At 36.5% G+C, this 13,853-nt stretch overlaps 1 protein-coding gene across 5 annotated transcripts in view; it reads left to right on the top strand.

Moving 5' to 3' along the window:
• The window catches only part of LOC126808779 (5'-nucleotidase domain-containing protein 3), a 457,910-nt gene that overhangs the window by 32,841 nt on the left and 411,216 nt on the right, over positions 1 to 13,853 (top strand). For all 5 annotated transcript variants that reach the window (XM_050533756.2, XM_050533755.2, XM_056100816.1 and 2 more), the window contains one exon: positions 4,572 to 4,731. In XM_050533756.2, the coding sequence (XP_050389713.1) occupies positions 4,572 to 4,731 (160 nt within the window). The remainder of the gene's footprint in view (positions 1 to 4,571; positions 4,732 to 13,853) is intronic.

The raw sequence follows: 13,853 nt of genomic DNA, 5'->3' as shown, positions 1-13,853 counted from the left end.
TTAGCAATTTCCGTTTATTACTTCTAGAGTTATGGACGTTGTTTCACTTTATTCAACCTTGTGAACGCTCTAACCCCAAAAGTTATCATCCTATCTTTCCGAAATTTATATGCATTATTTAGATTAGTGAAATGAAGAAGCCTATTGAATATCAGCAATTTCTGTATATTACGTCTAGAGTTATGGCCCTTGTTTCACTTTATTAAACCTTGTGAACGCTCTAATGCCAAAAGTTATCATCCTATCTCTCTGAAATGTATATGCATTAATTTAAATTAGTGAAACGAAGAAGGCTATTGAATTTCAGCAGTTTCTGTGTATTATGTCTAGAGTTATGGCCCTTGTTTCACTTTATTAAACCTTGTGAACGCTCTAATGCCAAAAGTTATCATCCAATCTTTCTGAAATTTATATGCATTATTCAAATTAGCGAAATGAAGAAACTTATTGAATTTCAGCAATTTCTGTTTATTACGTTATGGCCCTTGTTTCACGTTATTGAACTTTGTGAATGCTCTAACATCAAAAGTTATCTGCCGATCTGTATGAAATTTACATGTGTCATTTAAATTAGTAAGGAGAAGAATCCTATGGAATTTCAGCAATTTCCGTTTATTACTTCTAGAGTTATTTCACTTTGTTCAACCTTGTTAATGCTCAATTGATGAAAGTTATCATCCGATATGTATGAAATTTATATGCAACAATTTCTGTAGATTACTTCCAGAGTTGAGACCCTTGTTTCAATATGTAGAACCTTGTGAACCCTCAAACGGCAAAAATTATAATCTGATCTGTATCTGTTACACCATAGTGAAGGTTGACTTTGAAAAATCGCGTTTTTAGCTTGTGGTCCCTCGAGAGGTCACGATTTTTATTCGATTTAAAAAAACAGTTTTAGTATATCACCGCTACACTCTAATGATGGTTGAGCTCGAAGTTTGTGAAAATCGGACCAAAACTGCTGGACAAAATGGCCGCCGCTTGTATGTGAATAGTGTAAAAATATGATATATCAAGGTTGTGGACCCTGTAGAGATCACAATTTTAATCCGATTTTGATGAAACTTGAAATGCATATTTATAACCCAAAGAGCTTGGGTCCTTGAGATTTGCACATATCGGATCGTAACTTTCTGAATTATGGCCCTCGATTGTACACAAAATCACATTTTTAGCTCTTTCTCCCTCTAGAGCTAACAATTTTTATCCGATTTAAAAAAATCGTTTGAATATATCATCATCAAACTGTAATGGCTGAATTATTGCCCTTGATGGTACGAAAAATCGCTTTTTTAGCTTGTGGTCCCTCTAAAGCTCTCAATTTTTATCCAATTTAAAAAAAACGTTTTAATATATCATCGTTACATGGTTGAGTTAGAATTTCCTGAAAATCAGACCAAAACTTACGGACAAAATGGCCACCCTACGTACACAAATAGTGTAAATATATGGTATATCAAGATTGTGGACCATCTAGAAGATACAATTCTGATCCGATTTTTATGAAACTTGAAATATATCTTTATAACTCAAAGATCTTGGTTCCTGTCGATATACGTGCATATCGGATCGTAACTTCCTGAATTATGGACCTTGGTTGTACGAATAATCGCTTTTTTTAAAACTTGTTCTCTATCCATCTCTTGAAAATTTTGGCGTATCCTGCCTGGGAGCCGCTGGTTAAACAAGGATTTGATGTTTAAAATAAATGTGAAAGAAATTAGTGCTAAATACACAAGATTAAATGATAACTGGATTACGGTGTAATATCAGGGAGCAAATTAGTAAGCAACTTTGAATAAATAATTTTCCAAGCCATAGCTGTAAAGCCCAAGAAAGAAGTCGAAATCCCCTTGATGTAAACCTGAATATTAATATAACAAGGCCCACTTGCTGAAATGGTTAAACTGTTGCAGCTACGATCGCCGGCCACAAACCCTTCGCGTTTTTGTGAAGAATTAAACATTGACCTCAAAGTTGTAGCACTCATCTGCTATATTCCTGTAAAGTTTAATGCAGATCCATTGAATAGTTTGCTGAAATGGTTAAACTGTTGCAGCTACGATCGCCGGCCACAAACCCTTCGCGTTTTCATGAAGAATTTAACATTGACCTCAAAGTTGTAGCACTCGTCTGCTATATTCCTGTAAAGTTTGATGCAGATCCATTGAAAAGCTTAGGAGATATGTCCACTTATACTTCCAAGGGTGCCATTTGTAATTAAAGAAAAAGTCCAAAATCAGTTGTATACTGATTTTTAAACCCCATCAGTAGAAAAGCATATTAAACTTTGCCCTTTGACCCCTTACCTTGCCTAAATAGGTCGAAGTCATCATGACATAAATTGGATTACTGTGTGACATCAATGCACCAGTAAAAGTTTTATATTCAAATTGGGAAACACATCTAGGAAACTAAAAAAAATCTGTTAATGGGTTACCATAGCAACCAAAACGCCAGGAGCACAATTAGATCATAAGTCTGACAAACCACACAAGTTTAGTCAAGATTGTTTCAGCAGTGTCAAAGATATGCTCCGCAGAAACACACAAACCAACAGAATGACCTCTTGGCAATAGGGTAAATTTTCCGCTGCACCATTTCAGTAGAGGAGAGCCGAAAAAAGCTCCCCTTAATGAACAAATTGAAAAAATCGCTCCCCTAAAAAAGCTCTCTAAGTTTCGATAAGAAGAGTGATTTAGAAATTAAGGAGAATGATCTGATATTAAAGAGAGTGATTAGTTGTTTGTATGGGAAATGGTTCTGAAGATCAATAACTGCGTGTAAGGGGTCATTCTTGGTTACATAAAAATGATAATAAACATCGTCTGCAAAATAATAGCACTCGTAGTCGTATGGTCAAGTCAAACTTCTACTGTCGTCTATAACTACAGTACATACTGTATTCCAATAGAAATACTTGTCGACATTTCTGCTTGTATAAATTTTGTTTAAAAACATAACCCCTATTCAAAATATAATCATAAACGCTTGAAAATTCCATCAAAATATAATATATTTCTTCCGGAATTATTCTCATTGGGAATTTTCATGTGCCATCTCTCATAATTTCTCAGGTCTCGCGAGAGTTCTACTTTTCATTTCAGTTAAATTAACCAATGGTGCATAGGCGCCATCTATTTTTAGCAACATATTCATCAGAATTTTTTTACCTTGTGCGATAACATTATACTAATCAAATACACCAAATAAATGTTCACAATGACAGCATGGTTGCGCCCGGAATGTGAGTCTTTCACACTCTTTTGAAAAAAAAAAAACAAATACATGTCCATGATTTACAAATATGGAGAGCGATTATTAATTTTAAGGCAAAGGAGAAAAACCTCCCCTCGGTCGACATTCGGGTGCGCGGCAGGCGCTTGAGAGCGATTGCGCGCCTCAAAAAACAATGACTGCCATTTAACCAGAAGTTGTAATCAGATTATAGACAATAGAATGCTAGTATTTAATTCACCAAATGAGACAGATCTGATATTGTTATAGTTAAATCTGTGCTATAAAACGGTTGTACATGTAGTCATTGGAGCCAAGCATCAACCTTATAGTGAAATCCTTGTATATTACTTTTTATACGCCCACATTGAAATGTGGTCGTATATTGTTGTCGCCCCCGTCCGTCCATCGGTCCGGCGTCCACAATTGCTTGTGGAGGCTCCATAGGCTAAAGTTAATATCCGATTGACTTTAAATTTATACACAGTGTTTAAGGTCATGAGACGAAGAATCCTATTGATTTTCAGCTATTTCCGATAATTTTTGACAGAGTTATGGCGCTTGTTCACTTTGAAAAATCTTGTGGACGCTCAAGGGGCTAAAGTTAATATCCGATTGACTTTAAATTTATACACAATGTTCAAGATCTTGAGACGAACAAGTATATTGATCTTCAATGAATTTTTATGACTTGAACAGCTAAATCCATGATGTTAAAAGTTTCGTATACTAAATGTTAGCATGGGGCAGAACTTTATAAAAACCCCAAAAATTCTAATGGTTTTCTGATAATTACTCAATTACTTATGTATTATAAATGTTTCATTACCAAAAAAAGTAAAAATATGCGACTCTTGTTGACTGCCCGGACGATATAGCTGCTGTGGGCGTATGTTTCGTTGCCTGGCAACCTATCTTTTTTAAGGTCAATTTTTAGCTTTCATTTCAGAACAGATTGCACCATTTAAAATTTAATTAATTGTACTTTGTTAGGATACATTTTCTGTAGCAATTTTAAAGATACTGCCTCTGTAGCTAACATGTCATTTACACAGATGTTTGATTGGATGAGCAAAACTTTTGCACAGGCCAATTACAATCTGTAAACATTAACTGCCAATCTGCTGGTTGACAAAATGCAACTTACTGTGTCATTGACTTTAGAGAATCAATTTTAGACTATAGTTTCATTTTTCAAGGATATTAGAGATGTATTAATTGTGTGCTTACTGATCAATTTGAGTATATAAAATATATTTTTTAGGGTCATACTACCAATTAAGAATATTACTTTATGTGATAGTTTGATACATCTGTTGTTCTATTTGTAGAGGTTTAAAGTCGGTCAGTGATAGAGAGGTAAAGTCTCTGTATAATGGAACACATGTATCATTAGATAATATGAACACATTTTATGGTCAGGGTCCAATGCATCAACTTGTTGATTTATTCGCTTTACCAGAAGTTGCTTTAATATCTAATATAACAGAGGTATTATCATTTATTTGACTAAATCAGAAAAAACTCATAACCTTGCAAAAATATACATTTAAGAATCTCTGCACAACAGCAGCGCAGTATAGTTTTTTTTAATGATATAGCGTTTCGGGTTGTAGTACACTTTTTATACGCCCACATTTTCATATGGACGTATATTGTCGTCGCCCCTGTCCGTCCACAATTTGTTTGTGGACACTCTACAGGTCACAATTCTTATCCGATTTTGACGAAACTTGAAATATAGGTTTATCTACAAAAGATCTCGGTTGCTTTCGATATTGGCAGGCATGTATCCTATCGAAACTTCATGGTTTATGGCCCCTGTTTGTACGAAAAATCACGTTTTTAGCTTGTTGACCCTATAGAGGTCACAAATTTTATCCGATTTTGTTGAAACTTGAAATGTAAGTTTATAACCCAAAGATCTTGGTTCCTTTCTATATTTGTGCATATCGTATTGTAATTTGATTGTAGGAAAAATCACTTTCTTTTTAGCTTGTTCTCTATCCATCTCTCGAAAATGTGGGCGTATCCTGTCAGGCAGCCGTTGTTCAAATAACATAATAATCCTATGGCACCTTATATACAACAAATGTGGTGGCGCAACAGGAAAATTGGTTCTATTATTTAAAAAAAGCCGCTGTCCGGGCAAAATTTCCCTCATAGCACACTGTATGGCATATGCCCGTCTTCATTAGCCCAGTTCGGAGCAAAACAGTAGGACGTTAAACCCCATTTCATTTCATTTATTTAAAAAAAAAATCATTAGATATTGTTTTAGATGACACAGTTAAAATATACAACAAATGTGGTGGTGCAACAGGAAAATTGGTTCTATTATTTAAAAAAAAAATCATTAGATATTGTTTTAGATGACACAGTTAAAATTGTGATTGATTATCTCCAGAGTTGTGGTGGCAGCAGTAACTTCTTCCAGGCTTGTGTAAGTTGCAGATTTGGTAGGGTCTTCTTGGGGTGGTGATTCTAGCGGATAAACTGTTATTGTCTTATCTTCACATATCATTTCATGTTTGTATCCATTAATGTAGACAAATCTTGGTGGACATTTTGTTGATAGATGTTTCTTTTTCATGTGGACGTATTTTGTCGTCGCCCCTGTCCGTCTGTCCAGACGTCCGTCCGTCCACAATTGTTTGTGAACACTCTACAGGTCACAATTCTTATCCGATTTTAACGAAACTTGAAATATAGGATTATCTCCCCAAGATCTCGGTTCCTTTAGATATCGGCATGTATCGGACCGTAACTTCATGGATTATGGCCCCTGATTGTACGGAAAATCGCGTTTTTAGCTTGTGAACACTGTAGAGGTCACAATTTTTATCCGATTAAATGGTTTAAACTTGGAATGTATGTTTATAACCCACAGATCTCGGTTCCTGTCGATATTCGCGTATATCAGACCATAACTTACTGAATTATGGCCCCTGATTGTACGAAAAATCGCTTTTTAGCTTGTGGACCCCACAGAGGTCACAATTTTTATCCAATTTAACAAAAACGTGTGAATATATCACCGTTACACCCTAAGGATGGTTGAGTTTGAATTTCGTAAAAATCAGACCAAAGCTGATGGACAAAATGGCCGCCCCTCGTTCGCAAATAGTGTCAAAATATTGTGTATCAAGGTTGTGGACCCTTTGGAGGTCACAATTGTCATCTGATTTTGATGAAATTTGAAATGCATGTTTATAACCCAAATATATTTGTTCCTTTCTATTTTCGTGCATATCGAATCGTAACTTCCCGAATTATGGCCCCTGATTTTACGAAAAATTGCATTTTTAGCTTGTGGTCCCTCTAGAGGTCACAATTTTTATCCGATTAAAGAAAGTTTGAATATATCACCGTTATACCCTAAGGATGGTTGAGTTTGAATTTCGTTAAAATCGGACTGAAACTGACGGACAAAATGGCCGCCCCTCATTCGCAAATAGTGTCAAAATATTGTGTATCTAGGTTGTGGACCCTTTGGGGGTCACAATTGTCATCTGATTTTGATAAAATTTGAAACGCATGTTTATAACCCAAATATCTTTGTTCCTTTCTATTTTCGTGCATATCGAATCGTAACTTCCCGAATTATGGCCCCTGATTTTACGAAAAATTGCGTTTTTAGCACAATTATTATCAGATTTAATAAAGCGTTCAAATATATCACCGTTACACCGTAATTTTTTCTGAGATTGAGTTTCATGAAAATCGGACCAGATTCAACTACATTCAAATTGGAACCCTGAGTCTTTAAGAGAAGAAGAAGAAGAATTGCCAGACAAAATGGCCACCCCTCATACGCAAATAATGTAAACATCTGGTATATCAAAGTTGTGGACCCTCTAGAGGCCACAATTTTGATCCGATTTTGATGAAACTTGAAATGCAAGTTTATAACCCAAAGATCTTGGTTCCTTTCAATATTAGCGCATATCAGATCGTAGCTTCCTGAATTAATTATGACCTCTGGTTGTACGAAAAATCACGTTTCTAGCTTGTGGTCCCTCTAGAGGTCACAATTATTATTCGATTTAAAAAAAATCACAATTTTGATCTGATTTCAATGAAACTCGAAAAACATGTTTATAACCCAAAGATATTGGTTCCTGTCGGTATTCACGCATATCGGATCGTAACTTCCTGAATTATGGCCACAATTTTTATCCGATTTAAAAAAATGTGTGAATATATTCCTTTTGATAATCGCAGATACCCCAACTTAACCTCCTAGATTATGGCCCTTGATTGTTCGAAAAATCGCATTTTTAGCTTGCTGATTCTGTAGAGGTCACAATTTTTTTCTGATTTTAAAAACCGTTTAAATACATCACCATTCCACCATAATGAAGATTAAGTCGTATTTCGGGAAAATCGAAATGAAACTGCCCGACAAAATGGCCGCTCTTTGTATGCAAATTGTGTAGAAGTGTGTAATACGAAGGTTGTGCACCCTCTAGAGGTCACAATTTTTATCCGATTTTGATGAAACTTAAAACATATCTTTACATCCCAAAGATCTCAGTCGCTTTTGATATTTGCACATTTCAGGCCATAACTATCTGAATTTTTGCCCCTGATTGTTCAAAAAATCGTTTTTATCTTGTTTTCTATCCATCTGTTGCAAAATATGGGCATATCCTGCCTGGCAGCCGCTGGTTAGTTTCTGGTATAGTTATTCCTGACCTCTTTGTTTCGCAAATGAGACCGGATCTACCGTGCTTCTTAATGGTGGGGGGGGGGTGGATGGCTGAATGGTTAGCGTGCGCGCGCTGTATCATAAAGTCTGTCATTGAGTCGACTGGCGTGGTTTCGAATCCCCGGTTGTACGTGGCAAGGAGTAGGGTCGCCTGTCCAACCTCGTGGGTTTTCTCCGGGTCCTCCGGTTTCCTCCCACTGCTAAAGATCCCTACGCGCAAGCGAATTATGTAAATAAAATTAAACCATATGTTACTCCCGAAATGACCTAGTTTGTGTCGAGTGGACGTTAAACCCCATTTCTCTCTCTCTCTCTTAATGGTGGCGACAGGGTGGATACTTCATATATTTATTTTTGTCCCCCGCCTTTCGAAGAAAGCAGGGAACTATTAAAATGGGTTCGTCTGTCTGTCATCCGTCCGTCTGTCAGTCTGTCACACTTTTTGTGACCCAATAACTCTCCTTCTTAGTAATTGAGCTAGAATGTTCAAACTTGGTGTAGGTGTTTATTAGGTCAATGCCTTGACGTAGTTCGAAGATAAGCATTTTCTGCTTAGGGTAAGCAGAGATGAGCAATTTGATTGGTTGATGCTTTGGTTCTAATTAAGTGAGAGTGATGAGATTGGGTGTATAGTTTTATTACATCAATACCTTGACTAAGTTCGATAATGAGCATTCTCTGCTGAGGGTAAGCAGAGCGATAAGCACTTTGATTGGCCGAGACTTTGGAACTCAATAACTCTCCTAATTGAGCTAGAATGTTCAAACTTGGTGCAGAAGTTTATTAGGCCAATGACTTGGTGGGGTTTGAAGATGAGCATTTTCCGCTTAGCTTAAGCAGAGATTGACTAAGTTTGATGATGATGATTTTTGCTTAGGCCAAGGAGCGATTACAATTTGATTGGTCAAGACTTTGGAACGTAACAACTCACTTTTAATTGAGGTAGAATGTTTAAACTTGATGTAGATGTTCATTAGGTGAATGTATTGACTGAGTTCAATGATTAACATTTCAAGCTAAAGCTAAGCTGAGCTAAGCAATTTCATAGGTCGATGCTTTGGGACAAGATAATTTGATTCTATCTGATAGAGAATGATGAAACTTAGTGTATAGTTGATAATCAGTTTGATTGCTTGATACTTTTGAAAAAAATAAATGTTCGATTAATTAATATGTGTCATCTATTTGTTTTGGGATTTCGGCGGGGGACATCAGTCTCACTGTTGGCTTGTTCCACAAGCATTGCTGAAACTTTTATTGCAGAAGGGACAAGTGAACATCTTGACTAATTCTGTTCAATTGAGCCTCCATGATCCATTCTTCATGATGTAATCTGACATTGGTATCTCTTGACGTTGTGGTGACGATTTGAACGTGGAAATTATGCCAAGAAAGTTCATCCAGATTTTCCGGCATGGTTCCCCTTGACAGTGATGCAGGATGGAGGGCATGTCAAGGACAGCTGTCTAGTCGTTCAGATGGGACGAAAAACTGAGGTCCGTGTACAAATTGGCGTGCGCGTAGAAGATCCCTTGGCAGTTGGAATTCGATATAAGAGTAGGCCGTAGCGCCGCTGTCCGGGCAAAATTTCCCTCATAGCACACTGTATGGCGTATGCCCGTCTTCATTAGCCCAGTTTAGGAGCAAAACAGTAGGATGTTAAACTCCATTTCATTTCATTTCATTTCCTAATATCAATTAGTATGTCCATATAACTGAACTTTCAGTGAATTGCTTGTTTGGCCTACATATTATAAATTGCAGTTGTTGCACGTAATTAAATAAATGATGAACTTGGTATTGCAAGTAAGTTGGTTCCAGATTTTATATATTTTGCCATTGTAACTGGATGTGATTCTAAGACCAGTTTGCAGCAGCTGAATTTCTTTTGCATATGTGCAGCCCTGTAGTTTGTGATCATCTGCTTGTGGTATATCGGATTTGACGAGTAGGTTAGATAAGTTTTGATTTTTCTTGTAGCAATGCGAATTTGGCAATTGTGTAAGAGTTCAGTATCCCTGTGATTTTCTAAAAGTCGTTGGTTTTTGGTGATGATAGTTCAAAAATTGATTTTAGGTATAAAGTCGGTGGTAGAGGTGAGAATGTTGTGGGTGGATCCTGGGTAGAATTTTGAGGCAAAGTTGATAAAGGCTTGTTGTAGGCCTTGGTGATTCCTTGGTGTATAATGTTGTTGGGATAACCTCTGCGTAATAGTCGTAGTAGAGGTGATTTTCTTAAATCTTCTGGATTACTGGATATCCGTCTTATTATATCAGTTGAAAGGTAGGTTTTTTAGGATGTGAGCTAGGTGACAGCTGGAGTAGTGTAGATAAAGGAATGAATCCGTGGGTTTGGATTCAAGTTTGGTTTGAATAGCGTTAAAGATAAGACAATAAAAGTTTATCCGTTGGAATCACCACCTAAAGAAGACTCTACGGAATCTACAATAAACACACCATCAAGCCTGGAATAAGTTACTGCCGCCACCACAACTCTGGAGATAATCAATCACACAATTTTAACTGTGTCATCTAAAACAGTATCTAACATTTTTCTTTCAAATAATAGAACAGTTTTAATTATAATTTTTTTAATTTCATAATTTTTATACGCCCACATTTTCATGTGAACGTATATTGTCATCGCCCCTGGACGTCTGTCCGTCCACAATTTGTTTGTGGCCACTCTACAGGTCACAATTTTTATCCGATTTTGACGAAACTTTGACGGTTCCTTTCGATATTGGCATGTATCCGACCATAACTTCATGGATTATGGCCCCTGATTGTACGAAAAATCACGTTTTTAGCTTGTGGGCACTCTAGAGGTCACAATTTTGATGAAACTTGATGAAATGCTTGTTTATAACCCAAATATCTTGTTTACTTTCGATACTCGCGCATATCAGATCATAACTTCCTGAATTACGGCCCCTGATCTTACGAAAAATCATGTTTTTAGTTTAGCTTGTGGTCCCTCTAGAGGTCATAAACAGTTTTAGTATATCACCGTTACACTCTAATGATGGTTGACCAAAACTGCTTGACAAAATGGCCGCCCCTTGTACACAAAAGTATGGTATATCAAGGCTGTGGACCCTTTAGAGGTCACAATTTTCATCCGATTTTGATGAAACTTGGAATGGATGTTTATATCCCAAAGATCGTTGTTCCACTCGATATTTATGCATATTGGATCGTAACTTCCTGAATTATGGCCCGTGATTGTACGAAAAATCGCGTTTTGAGCTTGTGGTCCCTATACAGGGGTCTCGATAACCGGGTTCGCATCGCACTTTGCGAATCAATTCTTGCCCGTTGCTAATCAATTTGCCACAAAATAATTAACTTGATTCGCACAAATGCTAATCATAAATATTGCTTCTTTTATTTTTCACATGGACAATTTTATGTCCCCTTTTTAACTGTAAAGAGTTGTGGACAGTTTTTATAACGATTTTTTGACATTTCTTCGCCAGTTTAGTCACGATCATAGTAGAATCTAATATCTATTACTGGTAAAAACAAAGTTTTAGCGCCCCCTATATGCATGGATCTACATCCCCCTGATTGTTTTGGTTTTTTTAATGACAGGCGTTTTTTTTTTTTGGAAAAAAAATAAAAATAATCCATTGATTTTCTTCACAAAATGGGATAGATATTATGGAATATATAACAAAGATAGGCACCAGTATTAATGCGGATACTAAATGACGAATTTATAACGGATATTTGCAGCAGGGAATTTTCGATCGACAACAGCGATGTACATAGTTGTAGGCTAATGTCTGTCAATTTTTCCGATGTATGACCGATGCATCGCAAGTATCGATGTTAGATATCAGCACATACGAGTGAATGGCTGTTACGTCAACAAATGATATGGTTGTGAATATTGAATGTTTAAAAGACGAAATGTCATCGAAATTATTCCGATAGGCCTACTACGTGTCATGAGAGAGGATACACAGCAATGAGCAGACATTAAAATATTTTTAACAATAATTTTGAAATAGTGGGACTGAATAAACCTTTGCATAATTTTGCAAAATTCAACAGATAGATTTTACTTCACAGTTTTCCAAAATTGTAGTCAGTGGATATTCACACACTGCTAATCAAAACTGGACATTGCTAATCAATTTGCCTGAATTTATCTAACTTGATTGGCAGTTCTGCTAATCAAGTTCGAAAAGTTATTGAGACCCCTGATAGAGGTTAAATTTTTTATCCGATTTAAAATAAAAATCGTGAGAATATATCACAATTTTCATCTGATTTTGATGAAACTTGGAATGGATGTTTATATCCCAAAGATCATTGTTCCTCTCAATATTTGTGCATATCACCATTCCACCACAATGAAGGTTGGATTGGAATTTCGGGAAAATCAATAAAAACTGTCAGAGTTATGGCCCTTGATCACTTTGAAAAATCTTGTGGATGCTCTAGAGGCCTAAGATTAATATCCGATTGACTTTAAATTTATACACAGTGTTTAAGGTCATGGGACGAAGAAGTCTATTGATTTTCAGCGATTTCAGATAATTACTGCCAGAGTTTTGGCCCTTGATCACTTTGAAAAATCTTGTGGACGCTCTAGAGCCTAAAGTTAATATCCGATTGACTTTAAATTTATACACAGTGTTTAAGGTCATGAGACGGAGAAGCCTATTGATTTTCAGCGATTTCCGATAATTACTGCCAGAGTTATGGCCCTTGAAAACTTTAAAAAATCTTGTGGATGCTATAGAGGCTAAAGTACTGCCAGAGTTAGGCCCTGTTTCACTTTGTAAAATCTTGTGAAAGCTCTAGAGGCTAAAGTTAATATCCGATTGACTTTAAATTTATACACAGTGTTTAAGGTCACGAGACGAAGAAGCCTGTTGATTTTCAGCAATTTCTGATAAATACTGCCAGAGTTATGGCCCTTGATCACTTTGAAAAATCTTGTGGATGCTCTAGAGGCTACAGTTAATATCCGATTGACTTTAAATTTATACAGTGTTTAAAGTCATGAGACGAAGAAGCCTATTGATTTTGAGCGATTTCCGATAATTACTGCCAGAGTTATGGCCCTTGATCACTTTGGAAAATATTGTGGACGCTCTAGAGGCTAAAGTTAATATCCGATTATACACAGTGTTGAGGCCATGAGATGAAGAATCATATTGATTTTCAACGATTTGGGACAATTACTGCCAGAGTTATGGCCCTTGATCACTTAGAAAAATCTTGTGACGCTCTAGAGGCTAAAGTTATCATCCGATTGACTTCAGATTGATACACAGAGTTTAAGATATTGAGACGAACAAGTACATTGATTTTCAATGAATCTTTATGACTTGAACAGCTAAATCCATGATGTTAAAAGTTTGGTATACTAAACATTAGCATGGGGCAGAACTTTATAAAAACCAAACAAATTCTAATGGTTTTCTGATAATTACTTAATGAGTTGTTACTCTTAATCAGATTTTAATGTATTATAAATGTTTCATTACCGAAAAAAGTAAAAATATGCGACAACTCTTGTTGACTGCCAGGACGATATAGCTGCTGTTGGCGTATGTTTCATTGCCTGGCAACCTATCTTTATTATTGCTCTCCTGCCCCACCAGTATCTTTTTCCTGATCCAGTAGCTACGCAGATCTACCAGCCTGTCCAGCTATAGTTACACTTTCAAAGGAGTGTTGCCGTTCCTCTTCTCTTATCCATTTAAAAAATATGCTGTTGGCAATATTTCCCTCATGGCACACTGCATGGTGTATGCCCGTCTTCCTTAGGCCATTTCAGACAGAAAAGCAGGACATTTCATTTTGTATTTAGTTCTTCATCCCTAAAGAAGTTAGTATTTTTATACGCCCACATTTTCATGTGGACGTATATTGTCGTCGCCCCT

The sequence above is a fragment of the Patella vulgata genome, chromosome 1 (assembly GCF_932274485.2).
Source record: "Patella vulgata chromosome 1, xgPatVulg1.2, whole genome shotgun sequence".
NCBI lineage: Eukaryota > Metazoa > Mollusca > Gastropoda > Patellidae > Patella > Patella vulgata.
Note: the sequence above shows the minus strand (reverse complement) of the source record. Positions and strands in the feature narration are given on the sequence as shown.